The 26,588-nt window shown below is 50.5% G+C and overlaps 1 protein-coding gene, 1 long non-coding RNA gene and 13 other non-coding genes across 21 annotated transcripts; 5 read left to right on the forward strand and 10 right to left on the reverse strand.

Moving 5' to 3' along the window:
• Positions 1–214: 214 nt before the first annotated feature.
• Positions 215–286, reverse strand: TRNAP-UGG (transfer RNA proline (anticodon UGG)). Its single transcript has one exon. It is a non-coding gene; the product is annotated as a tRNA-Pro (tRNA).
• Positions 287–452: 166 nt separating this feature from the next.
• Positions 453–525, reverse strand: TRNAT-UGU (transfer RNA threonine (anticodon UGU)). The gene has a single exon. It is a non-coding gene; the product is annotated as a tRNA-Thr (tRNA).
• Positions 526–1,148: 623 nt separating this feature from the next.
• On the reverse strand, positions 1,149–14,422 carry LOC128901642 (E3 ubiquitin-protein ligase TRIM7-like). Of its 7 annotated transcripts, XM_054183740.1 has the most exons (9): positions 14,090–14,333; positions 11,570–12,134; positions 10,677–10,772; positions 10,165–10,395; positions 7,994–8,016; positions 7,288–7,403; positions 6,385–6,420; positions 6,151–6,223; positions 3,163–3,300 (listed from the first exon to the last, which is right to left on the reverse strand). In XM_054183740.1, exons 1-8 carry the CDS (start codon positions 14,278–14,280, stop codon positions 6,177–6,179), a joined length of 1,305 nt encoding a protein of 434 aa, XP_054039715.1. In that variant the 5' UTR covers positions 14,281–14,333; the 3' UTR covers positions 3,163–3,300; positions 6,151–6,176. The 7 variants fall into 7 exon arrangements, with proteins under 7 accessions (XP_054039712.1, XP_054039713.1, XP_054039711.1 ...); XM_054183737.1 differs by lacking the exons at positions 6,151–6,223; positions 14,090–14,333 and adding an exon at positions 14,375–14,422 and having other exon boundaries at positions 1,149–3,300; XM_054183738.1 differs by lacking the exons at positions 6,151–6,223; positions 14,090–14,333 and adding an exon at positions 14,375–14,409 and having other exon boundaries at positions 1,149–3,300; positions 11,570–11,996.
• On the forward strand, positions 11,989–14,985 carry LOC128901721 (uncharacterized). The gene is made up of 3 exons (XR_008463504.1): positions 11,989–12,192; positions 13,841–14,001; positions 14,854–14,985. It is a non-coding gene; the product is annotated as an uncharacterized LOC128901721 (long non-coding RNA).
• A 3,250-nt stretch (positions 14,986–18,235) lies between these two features.
• TRNAK-CUU (transfer RNA lysine (anticodon CUU)) lies at positions 18,236–18,308 on the reverse strand. Its single transcript has one exon. It is a non-coding gene; the product is annotated as a tRNA-Lys (tRNA).
• A 1,670-nt stretch (positions 18,309–19,978) lies between these two features.
• On the reverse strand, positions 19,979–20,051 carry TRNAK-CUU (transfer RNA lysine (anticodon CUU)). The gene has a single exon. It is a non-coding gene; the product is annotated as a tRNA-Lys (tRNA).
• Positions 20,052–20,373: 322 nt separating this feature from the next.
• TRNAE-CUC (transfer RNA glutamic acid (anticodon CUC)) lies at positions 20,374–20,445 on the reverse strand. The gene has a single exon. It is a non-coding gene; the product is annotated as a tRNA-Glu (tRNA).
• Positions 20,446–22,728: 2,283 nt separating this feature from the next.
• On the reverse strand, positions 22,729–22,801 carry TRNAV-AAC (transfer RNA valine (anticodon AAC)). The gene has a single exon. It is a non-coding gene; the product is annotated as a tRNA-Val (tRNA).
• Positions 22,802–23,324: 523 nt separating this feature from the next.
• Positions 23,325–23,397, reverse strand: TRNAV-CAC (transfer RNA valine (anticodon CAC)). Its single transcript has one exon. It is a non-coding gene; the product is annotated as a tRNA-Val (tRNA).
• A 991-nt stretch (positions 23,398–24,388) lies between these two features.
• Positions 24,389–24,460, reverse strand: TRNAE-UUC (transfer RNA glutamic acid (anticodon UUC)). The gene has a single exon. It is a non-coding gene; the product is annotated as a tRNA-Glu (tRNA).
• Positions 24,461–24,671: 211 nt separating this feature from the next.
• Positions 24,672–24,743, forward strand: TRNAE-UUC (transfer RNA glutamic acid (anticodon UUC)). The gene has a single exon. It is a non-coding gene; the product is annotated as a tRNA-Glu (tRNA).
• Positions 24,744–25,249: 506 nt separating this feature from the next.
• On the reverse strand, positions 25,250–25,322 carry TRNAV-CAC (transfer RNA valine (anticodon CAC)). Its single transcript has one exon. It is a non-coding gene; the product is annotated as a tRNA-Val (tRNA).
• Positions 25,323–25,686: 364 nt separating this feature from the next.
• On the forward strand, positions 25,687–25,759 carry TRNAK-CUU (transfer RNA lysine (anticodon CUU)). Its single transcript has one exon. It is a non-coding gene; the product is annotated as a tRNA-Lys (tRNA).
• Positions 25,760–26,040: 281 nt separating this feature from the next.
• On the forward strand, positions 26,041–26,149 carry TRNAL-CAA (transfer RNA leucine (anticodon CAA)). Its single transcript has 2 exons — positions 26,041–26,078; positions 26,104–26,149. It is a non-coding gene; the product is annotated as a tRNA-Leu (tRNA).
• A 345-nt stretch (positions 26,150–26,494) lies between these two features.
• Positions 26,495–26,567, forward strand: TRNAV-CAC (transfer RNA valine (anticodon CAC)). Its single transcript has one exon. It is a non-coding gene; the product is annotated as a tRNA-Val (tRNA).
• The last annotated feature ends 21 nt before the right edge of the window (positions 26,568–26,588 follow it).

Here is a 26,588-nt window from a genome sequence, read left to right on the forward strand (position 1 = left end):
AGAGCTGGACTCCGAAATGCTGCAGAGGGAAGGGAAAAACATAATGACTTAAAAAATTATTAAAAAAAATATATTTAAAATAAGAAAAAAAACGGGGGGAAAAAGAGGAACAAAGGGAGAAAAGAAGAATAAAGAGGAAGAAGAGGGAGGGAAAGGAATAAAATGGAGGAAAGGGTGGGAAAAGGGAATAAAGACGAGGAAGGGAAAAAGCTAAGGGCTCGTCCGGGATTTGAACCCGGGACCTCTCGCACCCAAAGCGAGAATCATACCCCTAGACCAACGAGCCGCGTTGAAAACACGGTTCCCGGTGCGGCTCTCGGTGCTGGGAGCGGCTCCGTCCCCGGGCTCGGTCCCGGCCAACCCCCCGGCGGCTCCGCCCGGTCCCGGCGCGGAGGAAAACGACGGTGCGTTTTGGGGAAGAAAAAAAAAAAAAGAAGCTAAGAAAAGGCCAGAGGCCCCAGCGAGATTTGAACTCGCGACCCCTGGTTTACAAGACCAGTGCTCTAACCCCTGAGCTATGGAGCCACCGCCAGTCACCTGCCCTCGCAGGCGGCTCCACCGGGGAACCCCGAAACTGGTTATTTCGCCCCAAACCTTCATTTCACCCCCCAAAACCCGCCTGGGGCACTGAGCTGCGCTAAACAGCAGCAGGAAGCAGCGCCGAATGGCCCAAAACCACCACCGTATTGTCCCCACACACCCCGAAACCACCAAAAATTGGGGTTCAACCCCTCCAAAAATCGGGCTTCAATCCTCAGTACCTCCAGCATCATTTTTTTTGTTTGGCTTTTTTTTTTTTTTGCAGGAGATTTGGCCAAAGTACAGGCAACGAGGAAAACGCCGCGTTGCTGCCGGAATAACCCAGGTGACGAAGCCCATTCCTCCCCCCCAGGGACGTCTAAAGGCAAAGGTGGGCTCCATCTTTTATTTTCAGCCCTAATTTGAGGGGAAATAGGCAAATGTTGGGTTTGTGCTTGACATAAACAGTTGCAGGGGGGAAAAAAAAACCCACCCCACTGTCCCTATATATATATATGCCTTTACTTAAATTCTTTCTTTAAATTCCCAGCAGGACCATCCTCCAAACCCCAACTCTGATGGTCTCCAGCCCGCCAGCAATTAGGAATAATAAACCGGAGAAGACGAGCACGGGTAGCACCTTCACATTTTATTTCCAGCCCGTGGGCTAGCAACAACCCGGGAGAAACCCCAGAAATCACATTTTTCATCGCTTCGGACAATAATACGCTTATTATTTTTTTAAAGGCTGCTTTGTTTTGTCAGAAGCGACCGTGAACAAAGCAAGACACCTGTTAAGCATTTGCTGTCTCTGCAAAAAGTGAGGATTTCCAGAAAAAAAGAATAATATAAATCGAAGGTAAACGTGTGGTTTTGCTAAGGGCCAAGCAGTAAAGAGAGCCTGAGGAAACAGAAGATTCAGCGCCCAAAATCTACATTAATCTGGGCAAAGCAGGACAACCTTGAGGGGTTACTCTGAAAACATCTTCTATACAGAGGGGACCTCACGAGAAGCACCAAAATTCAAAATACGGGTCTGGCTCACATCCAGTAGGACAAACACAGTGGAGCAACACCAACCTCTGTTGCTTCACAAAAAAAAAAAAAAAAAAAAGCCAAAAAACCCACCTTTCAGCCTTTTCTGGAATAGCAGCAAAACCCCCCTCCTGCCCGGAGGAGCCGTTGGCAGAGAACTGAAGCACAGAGCACTCACGCGAGGTGACGGAGAGGGCAACCAAAAGCTCTTCAACCCCTGCTCAGCTCCAGGAGAGGTTGGATTTCGGTGGCCACCTGGTTCAGATCACCTCAGGCCAGCATCCCAACATCACAAAAATAGCCTTTGGAGTATGATGTTATTCCAGATTTTAGGAGTACCACCCGGAACAAGCAACCAGGCTCCCACCCTTCATTGCAGACCTTTATTCCCAGGAGAAGGAAGAGGGGAAAAAGCCAGAAACCCCCACTGAGACCTTTATAACCACTCCCACAGCCCAGTGAGCATCCTGACCCACCAAGGTCCAATTACTCCCCAGGAGCAGTTAATAAACCTAATTACCTCCTCCTAAATCTTGTAGGAGTGGAGGCACCTGGGCAGGATTTCCACTTTTGGCACAGAGGTGGTGACTACAGTTTGTTGAGAGCAACGGCATAACGAAACAACGGAAATCCGCCGTTAAATTCACTTCAGGAGGAGCAAAACTTCCTCGTTTAATCAGACTCAATTGACTAGAAAGGAGCTTTGCCTGTTCTGGCTTTGGCTGGATGTCCAAAGTGCTCTGCTTGGTGTCGCTCCACCTTTCCCACAGGACGTCTACCCACAAAACATTTCATTTTCAGGTCGCTGACACTTCCAAAGGGGCGGAGGGCCCACTCCAAAACTTCCCACTAGCTCTAACGTTGATCCTTAGACCCACAGAAGAAAATAGAAATACCCGTCCGTTATCAGACTTGGAGCCACGACCCAACTACTGGTGGTTTCCTTCCCGCTGAAGAGTTGGGTTGGTTCAGAGGTGGGTTTAAGATGGTGACCACAACCTTCGGGGGATTGCTGATGATTTCGATTGCTGTTTTCCATTTTAGGGTGGTTTGAAGACCCTCCTTGTGATATTTTTTCATGACTACCTGATTACCCACCTATTGTCTCTGCCTGTGTACCAACAAACCAGGGTGGATGGTTGATTTGAGTCTCTTGTGCTCATCGCTGCTGCCCAGGCACCATCCGGTGAAGACCACGGAGACGGGCCCTCAGCGAAGCCCGTGACAAGCCTCAGGGGCACAGTTTGATGTAGGTAACGGTGGAACAGACCGAAAAGAGGGGGAACACCTTCTCCTGGAAGGCGACGTTGAAGGTGAAGATGTGCTGCATGTTGTCAGCGTTGTAGAAGGAGACTTCTTCCCCTTCGTAATCCAGGTACACCCTGACCTTATTGAGTTTCTGGCTGAGGCACAGTGGGGTGCGTTGGGGCGAGGTGACCGCCCAGTAGCGCCCTCCGTTTTGCTGAACCGCCCAGATCCCTTCTTCGGGGGAAAACTGCGTCAGACCTTTCCTCCTGACGGACTCCTTGGCCACCCCGAAGGCCCAACCGTCCGAGGCCCCCACCTCCACTTCCCAGTAATGTCTTCCCGACTTGAAGCCCGTGGTAGCCAGCACCCGAGAGTTTGTGTCGAATCTCTTGGGGTTGTCGGGCAGCTCCTGTTTCCTACAGCCCATCCTCACCGTCTTGAGGTCTGCGGAGAGGATGAGGAGGTGGTTTGCCGAATCAGGGTCCAGGGTCAGGTCCTCTGTTGATGACAGCAGTGACAGCGATACTAAGTCAACAGGAATTTTAACAACTAAAAGCCCAAGCTGGGGATGCTTTCATCGGTTGCTGAACCACATTCCAACCCAAATACCCACATCCCAACCTCAGTAGCTCCTCCTCTTCAGCTCCCTGGACAGTCTGTTGTGAAGGAAAAGCCGAGTTCACACTCTGGGTTGGCTTTGCGGTTCTTGAGATGCCTCCTCTCACCATTGGCTCTACAGGAAGCCCGGAGCCTCGGGGCTAATTTTAAGAGGAGTAACTCTAGATGTTAACAAATATACTACTTCTCCCTGCCAGCACGCGGGGACAAGCTACATGTGTGAGAAACTTGGAGGTGGGTGGGGAAGGTCCCACCTCACCCAGGTTATAGATAGGGGATGAGCATCTACCTCACCTTTTCACATCCTCACGAGGGGTGAAGCCCCACCAGCTGAGGGTGAAGATGAACAGAGCAAAGCAAATCATAGCAAATGAGGACCAAGATCTGGTTCAAGATGTCCTAGAGGGAGACCTGCAACTGCATTGTAGCCTTTTGGCTCTTGGATCGGCTCAGGATCCTTCATCAACGCCACCAGCCAGCACCCCTCAAACACTGACCAGGGGGGACACTGACACCTCCCACATTGACACCCCGATTCCCTTCATGGGAGGGCAAAACTCACGCTGCTGCTCCTAAGAAATGGGTAACAACAACACAGGGCCTTTAGGAGCAAAGAACATGATGAAACCACATGCAGGTGATTAGCAAGGACATACAGTAAAAATGGACCTTAGATCGAGACGTTTTTTCACAAATAAACTGATATTTTTTGATTCTTGGTTTTGTTTCCAGCTCATCTAATGTAGAACGTACAAGATGGGGCACGCACACCCCTCAGATCATAAACTGTTGAGTATCTGTCCCCAGGTTACCCCCACGATGACAAATTCTCAGGGAAAGCCACGACCTAAGGGCATCTTTACACACCAGATGGCACCTGGACACCCCAAAAGAAACACGCGTGTAGATGAGGTTTGATACTAACATCTTTTCCCCTTCCAAAATCAGGCTCAAAGGAAAGAGCGAGCACGTTAGTGACCTCAAATTGTGGTTGTAGTCAGCAAAGTCGCCATGAATGAATGAGACCCTTTGGGGGAATCTAAGATGGGACCTCAGGAGCTGAAACGTGTTGGATGCTGCACCAGAGGCTATTTAGCTAAAGGCCTTTATGCTCTTTCAAAATCCGTAGGCTTGGGCCCGAAGATTGCATACGAAGTCCAAAAAAGACCAAAAACGATGGGATTGAAAGCTTCACGGTGTTTCACAGGGGTTGAAAAAGTGATAGCAACCACAGGAAAGGGTAGGTCCTTTTCTCCTTCAAAACTTAAGCACCAGGTTCCTCCCCAAAACTGGGGGATTGGCCTTAAAGTAACATCTCCTGCATTTTGCACTGTTGTATCAGGCCAAGAGTTAGGTGCTTTCCAAGTGTCCCTCAGAAAAAGTTAGGGGAAATGAACTGGATGTGCAAGAAATTTCCTCGATGCCAGAAGGTGTTTTCCTTCCTCCTTCTTGCATCTCCGGCTCCTGGAGTCGTTGAGATTTGGGTTTGAGCTTCAACTCAGCGGCAGGGCCTGTGAATGGTGATTGGCTTGGTTAAAAAAAAAAAAAAATAATAATAATGCGACTCCAGGAGCTGAGGCACCATACAAAAAAATTTTAAAAATATATTTCAGAGAATTCAAAGCTTTTGGAAAAGGCGGATTAGGGTGCTTAGAGGAGTGGGATTCAATGGCTGCTACAAGGTTTTGGCCGGTCCCTTCTTCACCCCTTGACCTCTGCAGCGTAAGCCGTGGCCCGGTCTGCTTTCAGAGGGTTTTGCCGGTATAACCGCCCCAGCCGAGTTACACCTCTACGCATGCACACACACCACCAGGAACATGCAGTGAGGGTCGTTTTGCCGTTGTTGCTTTTAAATGTTGGCCATCAGCGTTTCCTCTCTTGCTTTGCCAACCCATCGGCATCTTCCGGGGGTGTCTGGGGAAGTTTGCGAGCAGAGTCTGGCCCCTCAAAGCCGGATGGTCCTCGGAAAGGACTCAACCCATGACCTCCTCTGCCTTCCCCAAGGGGTTTGCAAGCTCCATGCTTGACCACCACCTCAAAAGACCACCACCTCAAAAGCAAGAACAAGCCTTCTCTTCTAAAAGGAGACTTTGCTTTGCTGGGGTATCTCTGACTCCTCCGGGCATGGCAACCTTCACCCCAAGAAGGGTGCTGGAGGATGGGGGCAGGTTTTGACAGCGTCTGCCCATCTGTACCCACCACAGTGCAGAGTCAGAGGGATCAGGCTGGTGGTAGAACCACATCAGAGCCCGTCATTGTGCTTTCCTGGCTCGTTGGCATTCCCTGGTCCTCACCACCGCTGGTCAAGCAAAGGAGAGACTTCTCCAGCATTGAGAGAGTCAATCCGGGACAACCCAGCTGGTTTTGCTGGTTGCAAAGCCATGACCTCTCACGAGAACTTGCTCTTTTGCCAACCCAGGAGAGCTGGTGAGCAAAGTCTTCTCCAGCACGGCATGATCTGAAAGCCACTGCTTGCCCGCGGCCACAATTTCAACAATTTTCCCCAGAATTTATGTAATCTGACTTTGCACTGGAGCAGATTACGGAGTGCTCACACCCTCCATCCCAAAACCCAGTGGGAAGACAAGCCCAACCACAGGCCACAGAGCAAATCTGGCAGAATTAAAGCAAGTCGTGGCTTGGAAGGGTACTAATCCAGTTTGGGGTTCAAATATCTGTTCCTTCTGTTCCGCACTGCAGTTTTGTTAAGTGTAAACAGGCAGAAAGGACCTAGCTTAGCTGTAAGATCCCCGGCGTCAGCTAGAAAAATCGTCTTTTGACTCTCGAACTGAGCAGGCTGGATCTGGAAATCATCGAGAGAGAAGAAATTAAAAAAAAAGCCTTTTTTTCTTTTTTTTTTTTTCCCCCTCTTTTTTTCGGCTTTGCAAAACCAGCTTTGCAAATTACAACCACAATTTAAAGTCTTTGCTCCAGGGCACTAGGTCTTGAACATTTTCCTTTTACCTTTTTCACCTCTTCCCAGTTCATCCTGCAGGTTTTCTGAAAAGAAGAGACAGGCAAGTAAATGGCGGCACCGAGACAGCCAGAGGGAACCGCAAAAATCTCTTTTTTTGCGCGACTTTTACACCCGCGTCACGTTGCCAAAGTGCCGAATTGCCGCCGTAGGACTCGACAGGCAGCGAGAGCTGAGGATGGAGCAACGCCACGAGCTTGTGCAATGGGGACAAGCAACGGGGGGAAATTCCTACTAATATATTTTAATTTTATTTTATTTTCTTTAAAAAAAAAAAAAAAAAGCTGCTTGACGTCAAGAGAATGCAGGATTTGTTTAAGCCTTGTTTATCGTCCCCTGCCATATTTTGTTCTCCTCGTTGGGTTACGGGTTTCAAACTTTTAGCACAATACTTTAAGCCTATTATTGCTCCGGGGCGTAACTTGCATTTAGGGATTTTTCTCTTCCCGGTCTGTTTTCTGGCGCTGGCTTCCTTTCCAAATCCCTCAGCACCATCTCGTGGCTCTGCCGCATCGCTGCAAGCGGTTGGTTTCTAGAAGCAAAGCTTGGCTATCGCGGCCTCCAACTCTTGGAGAAGTCAAAATGGCAGGCTTTATTGCACTCAGATCGATGTGCCAGAGGTTGGGTTTTTTTCCACTTTCAAAAAAAAAAAAAATCCTGCATCTCCTTCTCTGGCAAGGCGAGTCTCCTCCTGTTCCTGCACTTCTCCAGAACGTCATTTCCAACATAATTTCTTCTCCTATTTCAGTACTGCCGGCCAGGCATACGCTAGGGGACTTCCAAGACATCCGCAGCATCCCCAGCACTCCTCATCCCTTTTCCCCGATGCCTGCTAAAGGCCGAGGCCTATTTTAAACTCCCCCCGCCCCCCCGCAGGTTTCATTTCCACCTACCTCTGAATTTCTTTAAGACTTTCTCAAGGACGACAGTCTTGAGGGAGAAATTGCAGATGTGCATTTTCATATCCGTGCACACCGGCACAGGCTTCTGGCACTTCACATCGTCACTTCTACAAAGAGAAAAGTGAAAAAAAAAATACATAAGGAAATCGCTGCCGTTCCCCCACTCTCTTTTTTTTTCTTTTTATTTGCGGTTGGCAGTGTGCAATGCTCCCACCCCGTCTCTCCAAGTGCTCAACACCACACTGCAAGGATCACACCACGATTTCACCCTGCCTGGGCTGAGGACACCAGGATTTACATGTTGGCTTTGAAAACCCCCTTGGCCGGTTGCTGGAACGGGTGTCCGTGCTGGGTTTCCCCCCGACTCAGCTGCTCCTCCCGCAGCTTAAACTTCATTTTTGGACCTTAAATGGTGCCTAAAGCATTGCCCTGTGTGAATTGGGTATCAGGAAAATAAGACGACTTGGGGTTTCTGGTCTCACTTGGCCTTTGAAGAAACTGCCCGGTAGGAAAAGACTTTGTGCTAACAGTAAGTTTTCCAAGAAGCTGGAAGAAACCCAGGGCTTGCAGCAAGTAGGAGGCGAGCTCCGTCTACCCCAGTGCCTCCCTCTGGCATTTGGACTGTAAACACTGACCTTTAAAGAGTGCTGGTGAGAGCAAAAGAGCGTGAAAGAGGGGGAGAATTGGTGCTCCATACCTGCTTATGATGTTCATCACATCCTAGAAAGGAAAAAGAGAGACCGAGTGACATCACTGTGCAACTTCTGCTACGTCTCCCCTGGTTCAGACAGCACAAGAGCAATTCCCCTTCGTTGAACCCAACCGGGACGTCCATCCCTTGTGTCTTCAATGAGCAGGCATGGATCCATGCCTCAAATGTTACGCTTTCAGCTTTGGAAGGCCACAGTCCCACCAAATCCCACCCAAGTGTCTGCAGCAACTAAAGACCCAACGGCTTCTGGGGGGAACCAAACCTCCCAAATGCTCCTATGTACAATACTCCAGGTTTATGCCCATAAAGTCTTGTTGTTGTTTAGGTTGGAACCTGCCCTTGGAGGTTTCTCATCCAACCCATTGCTCAAAGCATGCCAGCTTGCCCAGGGCCTTGCCCAGGTGAGTTGAGAGAATCTTCTAGGGTGGTGGCTACCAAAACCTCTCTGCTTCCTATTCTAGTATTTGACCGCTGTTGTTGTGAACACAGGTGTAGGCATCTGGCAGCCTTTGGGGTGCTTTAAGGATCTCTCTGCTGGTCTCCCACTTCTGAGAAGGTCCTATCAACCTGTCCCGTGTGAAGACTTGACTTACAGAAAGACACCTGCAAGTATCCACCTGCCTAAGAGGCAAAGGGACCTCATCCGCCATAGCGTGGCCACCTAGAAAGCTGTCATTAAACTTACACACCTATGTCTTCATAATACCTGGACTTCCACGGTCTGGTCACCACCAAGAAGAGTTTAGGGCTCCTCCGAGGGGTGATTCATCCCACCCGGGGATTGATATTCTGACGGTGGAAATGATTTGCCCTCAGGAAGGGTGGATGATGGATGTAAATTATGGGTTAAAACACCCTCAATAGCTAGTTGTTACGTGGCAAAAATTCACTGAGATGAAACCCATGTTCGGTCCAGTCCGTGACACTATTTACCCTTTCTGATGCCTTTAAAATTATATAAAGAAGGGCATAAACCATGGCGAGTACATTGGATGGGACTCAAAGGCAACACAAAGCCATGCCCATCTCCCAGCAAATGGGAACTCTGGAGCTGGCTAAGGATTTTTTTTTTTTTTTTAAAAACACGACCTATTGTTAGGGGATTGGTTTTGTGTGCGTTGGTGAGGGCTGGGCAAAGACCACATGAAACGAGTTTTCACCCGTAGCCCACGTACTGAAACCATCTGCAAATATTTACCGTGCTTTCAATGCTGCCCGGGAGAGAATTTAACCCTGTGCGGGTCTGCGCGCACCAGAAGCTCAATCTAATTAGCTTAATCAAAACACCATCAATTAAAAGAAGGTCGCCCATTAGCCTTTTGCCGTTCGGTGGAGGACGGGAGTGCTCGATTTTGGGATGGGTGGCTCGGGTTTGTTTTTCAGACCTCATTTCATCCCAAGGAGAAACCAACTGCATCCCAAACACAAGGAGAGTTTGGGTAACTGGGAGGGCTGGATTAGTTCCAGCTTCTTTCTTTGCCATGCAATCAATACCTGGCGTCCATCTGCTCTCTCCCTCATACTTTCCAGCTTGGTTAATAGCTCAATTTTGACTCCAAAACCCGTCTCTGCTTTCAGCTCCCAGCCAACCTTCTGCAGCCAGGACTCCACTGAGAAAACTGGCAAGGAGCCGTGTCCTGCTGAGCCCGCCTCCACGTGCGTCTACCCTCAACTCCATCCCGAGCCCTCACCAACGTCTTTAAGCTGGAGGAGCGGACACGTGGGACTTGGCGTGCCACAAACCTTCAGCGCTGCAAACCCATCAAGAACCTGGATTTGCAAAAGGAGTTGCTCGGTTTAAGGATCTAACCAGTACCGCTGTGGTGGCCCTTCATGCAAGGTCTAGTTCAGCTTTGAACGCCTTGGAACAGGAACTTATGGGTGCTCAGAAGGTCCAGGCAAATTCATGGAAGAAAAATTTATGAGAGGCTATGAAATATGAAGAGCACACCTCTGATTCAGGATATTCCTGAAGTAGCAGAGCTCAGGGCGCTCAGGCACTGCCATGCACCACCTGCTCATTAAAGGTGTGGGGAAAAAAAAAAAAAGGCATTTATCCAAAAAAACATCCCTATAGGATCCAGGAACATATTAAAAAAGGATGAAGAAGGGTCATGTCTCAGACCCGAAGCCTCGTTTCCTAGCAGAGGTCTCACCTTGAGGAACTCAAGCATGGGCTGCTGGATTTTCTCCTCCAGCTCCGTGATGAGCTTGTTGAGGAGCGTGATCTCCTTGGAGAGGTCGGTGATGTTCTCGTTCTGCCTCTTGGCGATGTTCTTCTCCATCTTCTCCAGCTGCCCCAGGAGGATGTGCTCCTGGTCATGCAGGAACTGACGCAGCCTCTCGAACTCCGAGAGCAGCTTCTGCCGCTCGTTCTCGATGGTTTTCTGGGAATGAAAAGCAGAAAAAAGGGGTTTAAGCTGGTGGGATGGTTTTGGGGTGGAGAGGGACCACCTGGTGAATTTGGAGGGCCTACCAGTGTCATTGCTGCTTACTGGTGAGACTGGGGAGGGGTGAGGAGACATTGCACGTAGCATGCCTGGACAAAGGCCTTGGAGAGGGGTGAGGATGGGAGACCAAAGGCCATGGGCATCTTCATTCTCCTCCACCTGTCCCAACCCGGAGCCTTGTCCCCACCACCCCAGAGCACTGCGTTGCACACACGCACCAAGAGCTCCTGGGTTTTCTTATCGTCGTTCACTTTGAACTCCAGCAGCTCTTGCCTCTCCTTTTTCAGGAAATCCAAGCGTCCTTGGATTTTCTCCTAGGAACAAAAAAAGAAGATATTACTGGTTGGTTTTTTTCTTTCTTTCTTTCTTTTCCTGCACTCGATTTCCTTTGCTGCACCTGACGGGGGATGCCAGGGGAGGGTTCACGCGCTGTTTCCATTGGCTGCTGCTACTATCTCCCCCACCTTTGCTCTGGGCACAAGCGGAACTCAGCCTGGCTTTAATCAACCCAAACTGATCTTTGGACGCTCGCTGAGACCTCAAACAGATCTGGGTGGTCGCTCCGTCGGCTGCAACCCTGCCAATAAGGCGGGTGCCCACAGGTAGCGCTCGCAGCGTGGTGCTCACGCGGCTTTCCGAGGAATTTTTTCGTACAACGGTTTAGGTCAGAAGGGACCTTCGAGACCATCTAGTGGGCGAATGCCACAGGCAGGGACATCTTCCACTAGACCAGGCTGCTCCAAGCCCCGTACAACCTGGCCTTGAACACCCCCAGGGATGGGAAGCGTTCCAGGGGTTTCGCAGGAGCTCGCATAGGAGAAACTCTGTCTCACTGCCTCCTGTGTTTAATCCCACGCTCTCCCCAGCTGCAGAGGTGACATGAAGTCACAAGAGGGTTTTGCGTAACCGGAGAGGGTTTCCCAAGCCTTTGGAAAGCCGGAAAGCAGCAACAAGCTCTTTTCGGGGTGGTTGAGCACAAGGGTGAGACTGGGAAAGCCGGGTGACAGCTCGGGGACTTCAGCGAGCGCAAATACACGACACAACCATCCCACCAGGAGGCAGAAAGACCTGGAGGGTCTTCTTCAGGGTGGAAAGACAGACAGGCAGGTACCTTGTACTCCTCGGACGCCTCGTCGATGGGTACCACAGTGTGTGGCCGGTGCTCCCGGGACCTGTCGCAGACCACGCAGATGGTTCTCCGGTCATCCTTGCAGTAGAGCTTCAGGGCTTCCCTGTGCTTCCCGCAGAGCCCATCCTCCTCGGCACCCTTGGCCCCACGGAGGGTGAACTGGCTGATGATCTCGGACATGTTCGCCAGCTGCCGGTTGGGTCTGAAACTCTTCTGTTGGAAGACCTCCCGGCACTGGGGGCAGGGGAAGTCCATCTCCAGGTCCTTCCAGCTCTTGATGATGCACGCCCGGCAGAAGTTGTGCCCGCACTCGATGGACACGGGGTCTTTGAAGAATTCCAGGCAGACGGAGCAAGTGGCTTCATCCTGGAGGTTGCCGGGCAGAAACACCGCCGCCATGGCCTCTCTCCTGCGGGCAAGGACGGATTTCACCGGGGCTGGAGGCAGAACATGAATGCTTGGCATCCAGCCCCGAGTGGGCGTTCCTCTTCCAGGAATGAGCCCGATGCCTGAGGTCACTTCTGCAGTCTCCGCTTTCTTTAAACTGCTAACGAAGACCTCGGCATTAGGGGACAACATGCAGGTGGACGAAAAAGAACGAAGAAGTAGGTCCCTACCCTCTGCTCCCCCACAGATCTTGGGCTTTCTGTCTTTTTTTTTTCTTTTCTTTTTTTTTTTTTTTTTTGGCAGGAGGGAGGTGGGAAAAGGGAAATTTTTGGGGATACGGCCACCAGAGCTGGGTCTCCTTGCCTTTTTGGTGGACTTGGTGCTAAATGCAAGATCTGAGCCCCCAGGCTTGTGTTTAACAGCTGCTCTAGGCTCTGATCCAGGCAACCATCTGAGCGCTCGTTAAAGACTCATTTCACCCTGGAAGCTTCAGCTGGGGACTCAGATGACTTGGTTGAGCTCCAGGGCTCAACAGGGGCCATAAAAAGCAACAGGAGAAAGGGAATACACATGGATGTGAAGTCCATATCAAGATCCGGGGGGGGGGCAGTTTCCCAAATCCGCAAAGATTAGGCTCTGGATTGGGGGTCCTGCATCTCAAACCTGCTTTTTGTCTCCCAGGAATGTTGCGTGCAACCTCAGAGGTCTCGCATTAAAGGGGAATGATAATTGATACAGGAGGAACCTTCATCGGCGGGGGTTTGTCTAGAATACGGTTGTCTTTACCCGAGCAGGTCACCAAAGCTCTTGTTACGGAGAACAGAAATAAAACGAGTGACTTGAGGGGGGGCGGGGCAGGGGTCTCATTACCATCGAGACAGAAATGTAGGCACTTCTGGGAAGTGATTAGTCTTCTAACGAGGACTTGAGAGCAGACCAGGCGAACCTATCCATAAACGCCCGTTTAAATTCAGCCCGGTTGATCCGGCATCCCCCTGTCGAGGTCTTTCCCTCGGAGACACCTGGAGCTACGGCGAGACCGATCCCGACCCCAGAGGTTGCTCTGGCAGAGTTACATTCGCAAAACTTGTCTTGGCGTCCTGATGCCAGGGGTTTGCAAAGGGTTTCCGACTTCTAGTAGGGGTTGCGTTCGTCCTGACACCTTTGCGGGTGGGGAAGAACACAGGGGAAGGGTGTCCACCCTCCCCTTGACCCTCGCTTTTGACTTCAAAAACTTTTCTGGCAGTCGCCTTTTCTAGCGTCCGCGAAAGAGGAGCGCGGGGCTTCAGGCAAGCCTTTACTCCTACGCCAGATTTGCTCCATTTGGGACCAGGAATGAGCTTTTTCAGGTCGGTTTAAATACAATTTTGGGCTTGGAAAGGAATCCCTCGTCTGCTCACAGGGAAGTGAAGCCTGGCTGGCAGTGCCTGCTGTGACCGAATTAGTTCGTGATCGGAAATAGCATGGAACAAATGACTCAGGCAAACAGCAGAATATATATATATATATTTTTATATGTATATATTCACACACAGACTCATATATATAGGAGCATATATATGTATACATATATAACCCTATATATATCCATTTATATGTACACAGTGCCCTACGGAAAAGGGAATTTTTCTGCAGACGACCATTTCCACTTCTGCGCGTATTTATCTGCTGACCCCTGCTCGTATACGTTGATGTATATTTATACACGCACACACCACTCCCTACAGAAGGGAAAGTGCTTTCTCTTCCCCTTCTCTTGATCTGTAAATCACAAACCGTATGTAAAAAACACAAACTGTATATTTTTTCCTATGTATGTCACGCATCGATTTGTTGGTTTTTGTTTTTTTTTTTTTCCATCTGCAGAAAGGAAGAGGAGGTGGACTCTGAGCTGGAGAGAAAAATCCACACGCTCTCCAGAGATGCATAAACAGCAAATTAAAAATAAGTTTAAAAAAAAAAAAAGAGAGGGTGAGACACCTTGACGGAAGCAATGGGCAGCCCAGTGGGAAAAGCAGGAGAAAAAGGTGGATATAGGGGGAAAAAAAAAAAAAAAGGATAGACGGACAAGCGCATCCCACTGCCCTCCCCATGCCCCGAGCTGACCCGGCGTACCTCGGAGCGGAGGCGTAGGAAAGGGGCATCCTCCCGAATCTCCCCACTTTTTGCGTTGGGAGGGTGTGAGAAGGGGACAGGGGGGACACGAGCCTGGTGGCCGAGGGCTCCCAGCGGGAAGGAGCCCGTGGCAGCCGCTCCACCGTGCTGTGACGAAGGAAACCAGCCCCAACCCTGGATGTCTCCGACATTTCGGCGCCGCTCGAGCTCCTGCTCCTTCCCAGCCCTCGGTTGCCCCATTTGTCCCCTCTGTCACCCCCTCCCCTCCCACCCCATCTCACTTACCATTCCTTCCCCTCCCCCATTGCATCTATCCTGGGCACCCACCGATCTCCTTCCCTCCTCCTCCTCCTCCTCCCCAGCCGCTCCGGCTCTGCTCTCCTCCCCTGTGCCAAAGCTCTTTTCCCTGCCCAGGGCCAGGATCGTGTTTCCAGCACCTCCCTCCACCTGTCTCCAAGCCCAGACCTTCTCCACAGGGTCTCTGCAGCCCTTTAACCCTCCCCAACGCTCCGTCTCTCCTTCCAGAGGAGCAGGGGTCCTCCATCCTGCATCCCTCCTCCAAACCCCTCGATGAATGATTCGTCTCCCAGCTCGTATTTGGGGCAGCACCACGCAAAGAAGGGCAGGAACGTCACCTGCGGGACATCTCCCACCTACTGTGGGTGGCTTGTTTAGGCTAAGGAGAGGTTGGGACATCCAAAACAGAAGGGAAGAGGGGGGGGGGAAAGGGAAAAATTCAACCCCGATATCATGGTTTCTTGCAGGACACTGGCTTTTGATACCAAACTATCCAGGAGGTTGATCATCCTTTGAAGTTTGGTCCCGTGTTAGGTGAGTCCAAGCACGGTCAGACTCTCATGCCTGGGCTTCCAGGTAGGACACGTGCGAGCGGTCACCATCCTGCACTGGAATTCCCCCTGCTTACCCGAAAAACTGGAGCCAGCTACAAGGCTGGGTGGAGCCAAGATCAGTCCCAAGGCTGGAAGGGGCCTCCTGCAAATTTCTCGTCCCAGAAACAAGTTGGAAGTTGAACTCCAGAAGACACCCACATCCGCAAGCAAGAAGCCCCTACAACCCCAAGCCACACAGGAATCTCCGCGGCCACCAGCTTATCTGCAAAAAAACCTCCTCAGGGGGTAATAACCAAGAGGAGCATCCCTTCCCTCTGCTGCCCAGTGCAGCGGACAGGACTTTTTTTTATCCTCGTTAAAAAAAAAATACGACCTGTCATCGAGATAAATAACGTCTTGCCACACTGAGCTTCCCAGCTACAGACGCATCAGACAAAATAAACTCTGTTCCTATTTTCCCCTCTCCCTCGCGCTGCAATAAGACAGAAAAAAAAATAAATTCCAAAATACCCATTTCCCTGGACTAGACAATGACAACAGCAAAATCTCTGCCTTCGCACAATTCCCACACTTCACGCTCATAGTTTCTCCTCCCGCCATAGACATTTTGCCTTCAAAGATATGGGTGAGGGTAAAAAAAAAAAAAAAGTCGTCCATTTATTTTAAAACTGCTTATAATAGTGCATTGCCCCCTCCTCTGCGGGGCCTTTGGGCTACAGGCTACAAGCGTCCTGAACTCATCCACCTTTAGGTTCCACCTGAAGTCAACAGCAGGAGCTCGGTACCTCCTGAAGGACCGTCTCTTGTCTACGATCCATCTATTGATGGATGGCTCAACTTCCGTTAACTAGAAAGGGAATTTTGGGTCCGCACGGGTGAAATAAATACCAAATATCTATTAGATACGCGTGTCCTTTATTTTTCTTGGCTTCCAGCAGCTCCCTGATGCTCTCCTTCACCACCCTGGCTGCAAAGTTCCCAGCAAAGAAGTTCCCAGCCCTGCGCTGTAGGAAGAAAAAAAAAAATAATAATAATGGGATGCAACCAGGGGAAAGCACCTCCGCTTGCCCTTGGGTTTTTTAGCAGCAGGATTATGTTCAGGGCCACGAGCTGCTTCCAGACCACCAGGAACGCTGAGTCTGAAGAGCTGTTAATAGGAGCGTCTGCCTGGAGAAGGAAAACACACACACCAGCCAAATGCAGCCGCCAGTTACGGGCCTGCGCGTTTATTGCTAGAGCTGCCACAAAAATCAGGCCAGACGCCCCGCAGCCATCCTAATTTAGGGTGAAACGGTTGGAACCGCACCGGGTCCTGCTGCAGGCTAGTCTGTGGGGTCTTCATCCCACTCCTCGTTGCAGAGGTCAGTTTCGCAGCAGGAATAGCGGGACGTCAGGCGGGATTCCGCGTCGGATGCCCGTTGGCGGCCGCAATTCATCGAGGAGGTGCAGCCTTGCTGGTAATAGAGGGTCACCTTCCCTGCAGAGGGGGCGGGCAGAGAGGGTTAGAAGAAAACAGCACTAAACTAACCAAAAAAAAAACCCGTGGTGGGCTTTGAAGCGACCAGCCCCTTCAATAGCGCACCCAAGGGAAGTCGCGCTTCGCCTAATTAAGAGCAAGAGCTAAATGAGGCAGATGCAAACCCCATGCGGCTTCTTTGGGAGACTCTCCCTCGCCTAAAAATCTCTGGAAGTATTGAAAACCCACCTGGATGCGTTCCTGTCCAACCTGCTCGAGGTGACCCTGCTCTGGCCAGGGGGGTTGGACGGGGTGATCTCCAGAGGTCCCTTCCAACCCCTGCCTTTCTGTGAAAAGGGACTTTTTTTTTTTTTTTTTAACCATGCACAGGGCGACCTCCAGCGAGAGGAGGAATCTGGCCCCTTGCCTTAGCCCTTTCCCACATCGGGTTCACCATCGCATCCTCACGCCTTCCACAAACCAATTTGCTTCTCCAAAGACAAGGACAACCCGCAGGGAACCAAAGAAAATACATCATTTTGACACCCCCCACACACACAACTACGTACCCAGGGAGGTTTTAATGATGGCACATTTCTCTCTCCGCCCACAAGTCGTTTCATTCGCTCCCCGGAAACATCCGACAAAGGGGATCTTGTACTTGCAGACCTTGCATTGAAGAACCTCCACTGCAGCAGACCAAGAAGCAGCAATGAACATGGGGCTCCGTTCTGCAGAGCTTTCAGACACCCCCTATGATAAGCTGGAGGTCACCCCGAGAAGATGTAAAGCCCCACAGGGAAAGGACCAAGTGTCACCTTCACAGCCCTCATCTGTAGGGGAGAGGCAAGTGATGCCTATGGACACTTAACCCTTCTTGGTAGAGCTTTGCAAACATGGCTTTAGGTGAACAAAGCAAACTACGGACCCACAGAGAATAAACGTGGATGTGGGGTGGGGTTCATCCACAGCAAGACCATGACAACAGCTCCCCGGGGCAGAGAAGGTGCACATCTAGCCCGGGATCCAGCAACCTACAGCTGAAGCTCCTGGCCCAGAGGAGGTCTCTTTGAGTCTACTGGGAAGCGAGTGGAAGAGTCATTTCCATTCAGGTAACGCTGAAAACAGTGGCAGAGATTTCTCTCTGCTGGGGGTTGACTCGGAGCAGATGACACCCAGGTCACGCTGCGACAACACTGCAGACATCACGGGCTTGGCAAGACCCCTCCAACCACCACCAGATACTCCCTGGCCTCTTATCAAATCCCATTTAACCGTGACGCTCCACTTACCAACTCCAATGCAGAAGACAAGGGTCAACCCCACGAAGAGCACCTTCATCTTGGGAAAGGGGACAGATCCTGACCTCCCAGCTGCACCTCAGCCCAGCACAGGGTTGCCTATGGATGAGAACGGCTCCAGCAGTTAATTAATCCCTGTAACGAGTTTACTCAGTGATCAGCCCTTCTGGCAGGGGGGGAAAACCAATGGGGCAAAAAAAACCTCACAGTACAGATGTCTTTGAGGTCCCTTTTGGGGCAAAATGAGTAGAGAAACTTGAAGGACATTGTTAGACAATCCTCCAGCACCTTAAAAAGCTGAAATACAGACAATCCCACCTTGCTGCTCCATCAATTTTAACAGCCATGCTTTCGAGGCAGAAATCTCCCAAATGAATAAAATGATCTTATGAATAAAAAAAACCCGCACATTTCTTTATTTCCTGAGATGCTTCCACCACCTCTTGCTTAGACCTAGCACCGGCAATTGTCTGTACCCAGAAGCAGGCAGGTTTGGGTAAAGAAACAGAAAAAAAAAAAAAAACAACAAAACCTCAAGCGCCCAACGTGGGGCTCGAACCCACGACCCTGAGATTAAGAGTCTCATGCTCTACCGACTGAGCTAGCCGGGCTGTCGAATTGCCCTTTTTTCCACTATCTTTCTGCCTGAAAGTGTAAATTTGGCAACGATTTAGCAAAGTGTTCAGTTTTATGAGTATGAAAATAGCAGCATTCAAATAAGCGGACGCTCTTCCCTGGGCGGTTCGTGAGGGTGCGTTGGGGTGGTGCCAGCGGACTCAAAGTGCAGAAAAGTCCCAAAAACACAGCCCCGAGAGAAGGTCCCTTACCAGGCTCCGCTTCCCCCTCCGAGGTCCAAGCATCCGCCGGCCGCGCGTCCCCACCGCCTTTATTCTTCTCCTGCGCTTGGGCTGACCCAGGACCTGAACGACCTTGGAGCCACCGGGGGACATTGTTTGGTGGGAACAATGCTTCTGCTCGCACCTGGGCAAACACGGCTCCTCACCGAGCCCGGAGAGACCTTCCGGGACGTGGAGTCATCCGTTACGTGGGCGAGTCTACAGGCACTCAGGCCCTTTCATCTCCCTCTGTGCAGAGAAACCCCCTCCCAGCTCACAACTTCGAAGTCAACCCAGGGTTAATCCTACAAGAAAGAGCCAAAGAGGCCGATTTTATAGACCCATAGCCCTTCTCCGCTTCACGAGTACCCTTTTGAGACCAGCTAATTCGAATTTTCCTCCACAAATCACACCCAAAGCAGGGGGAGAAGGATGTGCCCCATCCCATCTGGGGGGCCTGCAAACCCTCCCTCCTCCCTTCTCTGTCCCCCTCCCTGTTCAGCATCGCGTTTAATCACTCCAATTTATCCCACTGGGCACGGTTTTTCGTGGAGAAGAGACTAAGAGAAGACAAGGGCTGGGAAACGTTGACCTGATCCTGAAGCCCGTTTCTCCTAAGCTTGCCAGTAGGACTTTACAGAAGAGAAAAAGAGTTTTGGCACCACTTCTCTCCCCTCTTTGTATTTTTCTTGCTTTGATTTTCCTCTCCAGCCTTTCCCTCAGCTGAGCTACTGCCTGCAGGGGACCTGGAATGGCTAAAACATGCTCTTCAACCCTTCGAGCCTACGGACCACGGCAGTTGGCTTCCTTTAAACCACAGACGGGTGGCAGAGCTGCGTCGACCTCTCCGTTGGAGCAAGCAAGCTTGGCCTTGGTGGGACATGGGTGGCTGAAAGCCAGTTGACGACCCCCGTGGGGTGGATGCTTGCTTAATGCACCGAGGTGCGCCCCAGGAACAAACACAGCTCACGGACCACGCGTGCTCGAGAAATAGGGCTCATAACAGAGCACGGAGGCTGGTGCCCACCGTCTTTTCTGGATGGTTTAAACTCCGTGGTTACGCCTTAAGTAACGACATGGTTAATTAGGAAAGGATTCTGAGAAACCCGCCTACCTGCTCCAAGTTATTCCCAAATCCTTTGGCTCAAAACAGCCACAGCTCAAAAGCCTGCATAAAGCTATAGTAAATAACGCCATGTTAGGGCTTGAGACGAGAGCAAGTGGAATCTGCAGCAGCAGAGGTTGGAGGAGAATTTAAGACAGAAAAACGAAGGAAAGGGTGAGAAAGAAGGTGTCTTTCCTCCTTTTGGAGGACTGAAGGCCACCCTGATTTCACCACAGCTCCTTTTCCCATAACGTAAACTCGTGCTCTGATCTACCTGAAACAGTCCGAAAATTAATTTTTTTCTGCGAGGGGAGTGGGGTAAAAACGTCAAAAGCGACTTCGCCCAACGTGGGGCTCGAACCCACGACCCTGAGATTAAGAGTCTCATGCTCTACCGACTGAGCTAGCCGGGCTGCGCATGAAGGGGGGAGGGTGCAGCCCCTCAGCCGCGACTGGGCGGTGCCAGCGCGATGGGCGAGGAGAGGGAATTGGTGGAATTTCATCTCAGGAGGGAGAATCCAGCAGGAAAAGCTCCAGGCCGCAGGTTTCGTCTATCCCCGCCCCCCCCCCCCCCCCGCTCTGTGGCGGCTGAAGTGCCAAGTCCCCTTTTGGTCTCCCTCCAGCCACGCTCCGCACCCACGGCCGGGCCGCGGGGGGGTCGGGATGCTTCGCGTTGTGCAGCTGGTCCCATTAAGTTTGGGGGAAAAAAAAAGAAAAAAGGCGTAAAACCCTTCTTTCCCTGACCGGGAATCGAACCCGGGCCGCGGCGGTGAGAGCGCCGAATCCTAACCACTAGACCACCAGGGAACAACAAAAAGGCGTTTTTTCTCCCAAATACAACACCAGCTACGGGGGGTACGGAGTATTGGGGTCGTATTTGATGTGTTGGGGGTCTCGGTGTATTTTCCTCCTCCTTCCTTTAGCAGATAAATGGTAAAATCCTCCCGAGCCAACACGCTCTCGGGTTTACCTTCTGCTTCCATCCAGCCGTCGGCCCTTCTCGGTGCCTTCTCTGACACCCGGGAGGCCAAAGTTTAACCCAAAATGGTCTTGAGGCCACCAAAAGGCTTTTTTTCCCCCTTCTACTGGCCCCAAACACACGGGGTTTCTGTCTGCTCCCATCAGAACTGGAAGGTCGTCCCAGTGTTCCGGCTGCTGGATCCATCCCAGCGCATTCAGCTGCGCGGAAAACACCGCGGAAGCCACAGCTTCCTCCATTTCTTGGCTGTGATATAAGGGTGAAAAAGAGCAGGTTATGGACATCTCTATTAAAAAAAAAAATATGCAGAGCTGTGGATCGTGCTGTTCCTGCAAGGGGATGAGTCTGATCCTTGGGATTCATGAGGATTCCAGATCATTTACTGATTTTTTTTTTCCTGATTTTTAGGCATCTGGCCCATGTTTGAACATAGTTCAGTCATGAGTCATGCCTTTTTCTCCAGCTGCTGCTCCATATCTCCTAATTTTGCAGGGAAGTCCCCATTTTCAGAAGAGATTCCCTTCAACCGCTCACATCGCATTGGCGCGTTATAGCGGAATTTTGACGGGAGGATGAGGAGGATGAAAACAGCTCAGCAGGAAAAGTGCTGCAGCTTCCTCTTCTTTCCGCCCGTGTTTCGGGAAGAATGGAAATACAAAGAGCCAAGGGCTTTAACAAAAGCTCCGTGGGGATGTAGGTCAGCAGAGATGGGGCGAGGAGGGGAAAACCCAGCTTTAACGACGGCGGGTTGTGCTCCAGAGAGTTAATTGAATGCAGAGCCGGAGATTTTGGCCACTATTCTAGGTCACGGCCCAAGAACAAATAATTCCACCCAGAAGCCGGAATGCAGGACTTGCAAAGTCTCCTCCACCACCCAGTCTTGTGGGTTTTTTTCAGCTCATTCATGGGATGAATGAATGCAAAATCCGTTGGCGGGGGAAGGGAACAAACTCCACGGTTGGTTTTGAGCATAGCAGGATCATCTTTTTGGGTACAAGAGCCAGGAACAGAGCCGAGCCATGAGACGAGGGTGGGAAGAGACTCAACCTCGGCAAGAGAGAGGTTGGATAGAACCAGAGAATGGTTTGGGTTGGAAAGAACCTTCAAAATCATCCAGTTCCAACTCTCCTGACATGGGCAGGGACACCTCCCACTAGAACAGGCTGCTCAAAGCCCTGTCCAACCTGGCCTTGAACACCTCCAGGGATGGGAGAGTGAAGATGCAAGAGGGAGAACTGAGAAATATTTAAGTAATATTTAAGCCAAAGAAATAACTACATCTCAGGAACAAACCTAACGTCATGCAGGGATGGCACCAAGTTGGTCCTTGCCACACAGCAGAAAAAACTCTACCCTTTTGGGATATAACTGGATAATTCCCACCCCGAGCTCTTCATACAGGGTCTGTCCTGTGGTACCTGAGTGAGGGCAGCAGGGAAGTCCATGGGCAGGAGGCAAGTTGAGTAGAACAACAGGGTCCATGGCCATCAAATGGTTTAGGTTGGAAGGGACCTTCAAGACCATCCAGTTCCAACCCCCTGCCATGGGAAGGGACATCTTCCACTAGACCAGGTTGACCCAGAGCCTCATCCAACCTGGTCTCGAAACAGCCACACATGGATAGTCCACCAAGGCAACTTGCAAAATGGCTGAATGTTCCAGGACTGAGCTTAAATAGAGCCGGTGGACCATGGGCAGGGGATGGGGGGTCCCAGGTGGGGCCATTAATGCTCACTAGTGCCGCCAGTTGGGCAGATGGTCTTTCCATGAGAGGAAGAAGAGCCGAAGGTCCCCATGAACACGGCACTATCCCTCAGCGTGAGGTCAGGACGCGACATGATGGCACAAGATGAGATCCGATGAAGCAGCAGGGTATAAACGCAAATTACTCTGCTCTATCCGTGTGGAAAGCCAAAAATTCTGGATGTAAAAGTGCTGGGATGGTCATCCCCCACCCCCTCCGCTGGTCTCAGGCTCAAAACCACCCCCAAATAACCACTAAATTACATCTCAAAGAGCACACGGGTGTCGTGTATAAGCACATTGCAAAGAGTGGTGGAAAAATACAGATGAAGGGAGGGGAACCTTAAGAAAAAAAACCCAAAAAGAGGTGTTTCTGCCTGGTTTCGAACCAGGGACCTTTCGCGTGTTAGGCGAACGTGATAACCACTACACTACAGAAACCTGGAGGGTTGTCTCCTGGGGCTCATATTTGTGGGAATTCAGAATAAAGGGGTTTTTCCCCATCGAATTTCCCCTATTCCTAGTGACGCTTCCCGCATCCATCTGCCCTTCCCCCCCCCTTTTTCTGCTTATTTCCCCCCCCTTTCATCTTCCAAAAGTACCAACCGCACAATCGTACCCCACCCCCTTGGCCAACACCCATCCAGGCCACCCTTCTTCATGACCTCTTGAGGGTGCTCAGAGCAACGGAGGCAACCAAGGGAACGCCAAAACGTACAACTTTTGAACATCCGGAGGGAATTCCCCAGTTAAAACCGGTTTTTAAGGGACAAGACGCAAAACGAAGACGCCTTTCCCCAGAGACACCCCAGCCATCGCTTTGCAAGGGGGACAGCCAAGGTCGTCTTCTCCCGTTGGCCAAACTAGAGCTAAATGACGCTCTGGTTGTCACCCTCCCCGCACAAAATGACCCAACACCTTCAATATTTGTAAGATAAGGAGAGAAAAAAACCCGTAAAACTGCTGTTTCTGCCCGGTTTCGAACCGGGGACCTTTCGCGTGTGAGGCGAACGTGATAACCACTACACTACAGAAACTGAGTGAATTCCCCACTTTGCACCAAATCCACAATACGATGAACCCCATTTGTTGCCTTCAAGCACCCCAAACCCTTCTGGGAATTACGCCCATGTTGCTCCCCCCAACGCAGACCCCCAAACTACTTGGTTTTAGCCCATTTTCTCTGCTCTCCCGCTCGCGGAGCATCACCCCGATGCCGGCAAGGCGTTTCCATGCTTGGTTGCACGTTGGTCTCATACGCAAAAAAATAAAGGTCCTCGACTGAAAAAATGCAGAAGCAATCTCATGTTTTTCCAGAAAACACCAAAAAAACCCCCAAACCGCTCGTTTCTCCTGCCCTGTCCATAGATAACGCCTTTATGTTCCAATGAGGCATTTAACCTAATTTGGGTTTAGGTTGGGTTCCTCAACGATGAACCCTAAAGGAAAGAAGAAGTCTCAGTTCTGTTGCTGAATATTAATTTTTCGCAAGAATCAAAATATTCGTGCGTATATTATACATATATTTAAAGTTACATATATAGTTGTGCATCATGATACAGAAAATTAAAGTTTCCCCGCGCTGGCGACCCTTCTCCGCCTTTTGATTTTCCATCGCGTTTGGAAGCGATGTTTTGCTGACGGGCGCAAACGGGCGAAAAAAATCAAGGCGATGCTTTAAAAACACCCTAAAAAGCCCCCCAAAGAGGTGTTTCTGCCTGGTTCTGAACCAGGAGCCTTTCGCATGTTAGGCGAACGTGACAACCTCTCCGTGACATGGGACAAATTAGTGACCGGATGGACCCGTGTCTCCTCCTCCACCTTCTCCCCATTCCTTTTCTACCAAAATTCCCCTTAAATTTGCTGTTTACACTAGAAAATGGCCATTTTTGTAGCCGTTGCAGGAGGAAGAAGAGTTTTTCTTTGGTACAGGACCCAACCCCGACGTGCAGGGGATCCCTGCGGGCCCCCACGAGGAGAGGCAAAAATAACAATTTCTACAGAAATCCCCCTATTTGTAGAGGAACTTTCCCTGGCCGGGAATCGAACCCGGGCCACGGCGGTGAAAGCGCCGGATCCTAGCCACTAGACCACCAGGGAGACCTGGTTTAAAAAAAAACAGATGTTTTTAATTAATTTAACTACTTTTTTAAGATTAGTTTTCTTATTTTTAATTAATTTTGCTTTTTTCTATTAATTCTGCGGCCGGAGCAACGCGTATCCTGCCGGGCTGATGGGAGGCGGCAATTTTAAAGCCGCGAATTGTGGAGCGATAACTGGGGAGATTGGTAAAAATTGGGCCGACATCATCTCCCTGGTGGTCTAGTGGCTAGGATTCGGCGCTTTCACCGCCGCGGCCCGGGTTCGATTCCCGGTCAGGGAAGGAAAACGTCACGTTTTCTAAAAGTCAGCTGAATATCTAAATTCTTTCCCAACTCTGCTGGATTTCTGCCTGCAAATAAAACACTAAATCTAAATCCATGGAAGATTAAAGCAGTCAAGCTGTTTCTGGAACAATAATATTCCCAGGACCTGGTGGAACTGAATTTATGAGAGCGTTTTCTCTGCTCCCCTTCCCTATATTGGGGGCCTGTTGGGGGATGCGGACGCTTTAACGGATTCCTGCATATTGCTACCCAAAAAGGACGTTTTTCCCCAGTGGTACAACATGTCCCCAGGCTCTGCTGAACCTGCTGCTGCACTTGTCACCATGTCCCAAGGGAAAATATTAATGAATAAAATAAATCCTACCCTGAAAATTGTGATATAAATATAGGCGGTTTGTTGGCTTTTTTTTTTTTGGCAAGTGTTTCCATTCCAGGAATATTGAGACAAAAAATTCATGAAAAGAAGGAAAAAAAAAAAAAAAAAAAGAAAAAATTTCGGACCTGTTTCTGCCCGGTTTCGAACCGGGGACCTTTCGCGTGTGAGGCGAACGTGATAACCGCTACACTACAGAAACGCGCCGCGACTCCCTCCGGGGCTCCCCCGCCCTCCCCGGTACCCTTAACCCCTCTGGGGCACCAAAACGCGCGGAAAAGCTGCCAAAGAAAGAGCTTTCCCACGGAATTCACAGGGAATTCTGCCTCCTTGTAACTCACCCGAGGGGGAAAGGGGCTCTTCGCCGTGTTTTTAATTGCAGGAGCGAAAAAATTTGCTTAGATTTGCATAATTCCCGCGCAGGGTTTCGGTGAGGAGATTTTTTCAGCGTTTCCCCCCCCCAAAAAAATCTTCCTAGGGGGGTTTCGCCCCAATTTTAGCACCAGAAGGGTTGAAACCACCCGTAATCTTGCACTAAAAAGGGGATAGAGAACCGCATTGGCACAGCCCGGCTAGCTCAGTCGGTAGAGCATGAGACTCTTAATCTCAGGGTCGTGGGTTCGAGCCCCACGTTGGGCGCTGAGCTTTTTTTTTTTTTTTAGTCATCCCCACGAAAGTTACTCCCGCCCTCCCTAGAGTGCCCGCCCCCCAAAATCACCCAGAAAAAAGAAGCGAATCAGCCAAAAGGAAGGAAATCGCCCCAAAAGAAGAAAACCACCCCGAAGAAGCAAACCATCCGAGAGAATGAAAAAAGAAAAAACAAGCAAAAGAAAAACAACAAAAGAAAAACAAAATAGAAAAAAAAAAATCGTCATTTTCAGCATGGCTATATTCTCTTTTCTGGCTGAAAAGTCGCCACCGTCAGGATGGCCGAGTGGTCTAAGGCGCCAGACTCAAGGCTCTGCCTTCCCCGCACTTGGGTATTCTGGTCTCCGTGTGGAGGCGTGGGTTCAAATCCCACTCCTGACAGGTTTCTTTTTTGGGTTCATTCCTAAAAAACACCTTTTTCCTCCCCTTTTTTTACATTTTTGCGCCACTCCCTCCGGCCGCAACCACCCCAGCGCCGTGCGCCTACACCTCAAAAAAATCCTGAAATCGCCGTTTTCCCCCAGCGCGGAGTGGGAAGGGCGCAGAAAGGTTCTTTTCGCTGCTTTTTTACAGAATTCTGGCTTTTTTTTCTTTTATCTTTTTGCTCTCGATGGTGAAACCAGCTCGTTTCCTTGAAATCAGCCGAAAGGTCCCCAAAAATAAGGTGGGTCTTGTAGCGGACCCTTTGGAGGAGCCCGATTTGGGCAGGTAAGTGCCACCAGCGGCGTTTCTGTAGTGTAGTGGTTATCACGTTCGCCTCACACGCGAAAGGTCCCCGGTTCGAAACCGGGCAGAAACACCCCCTTCTACCTTTTCCCCC

This window comes from Rissa tridactyla, chromosome 27, assembly GCF_028500815.1.
Source record: "Rissa tridactyla isolate bRisTri1 chromosome 27, bRisTri1.patW.cur.20221130, whole genome shotgun sequence".
NCBI lineage: Eukaryota > Metazoa > Chordata > Aves > Charadriiformes > Laridae > Rissa > Rissa tridactyla.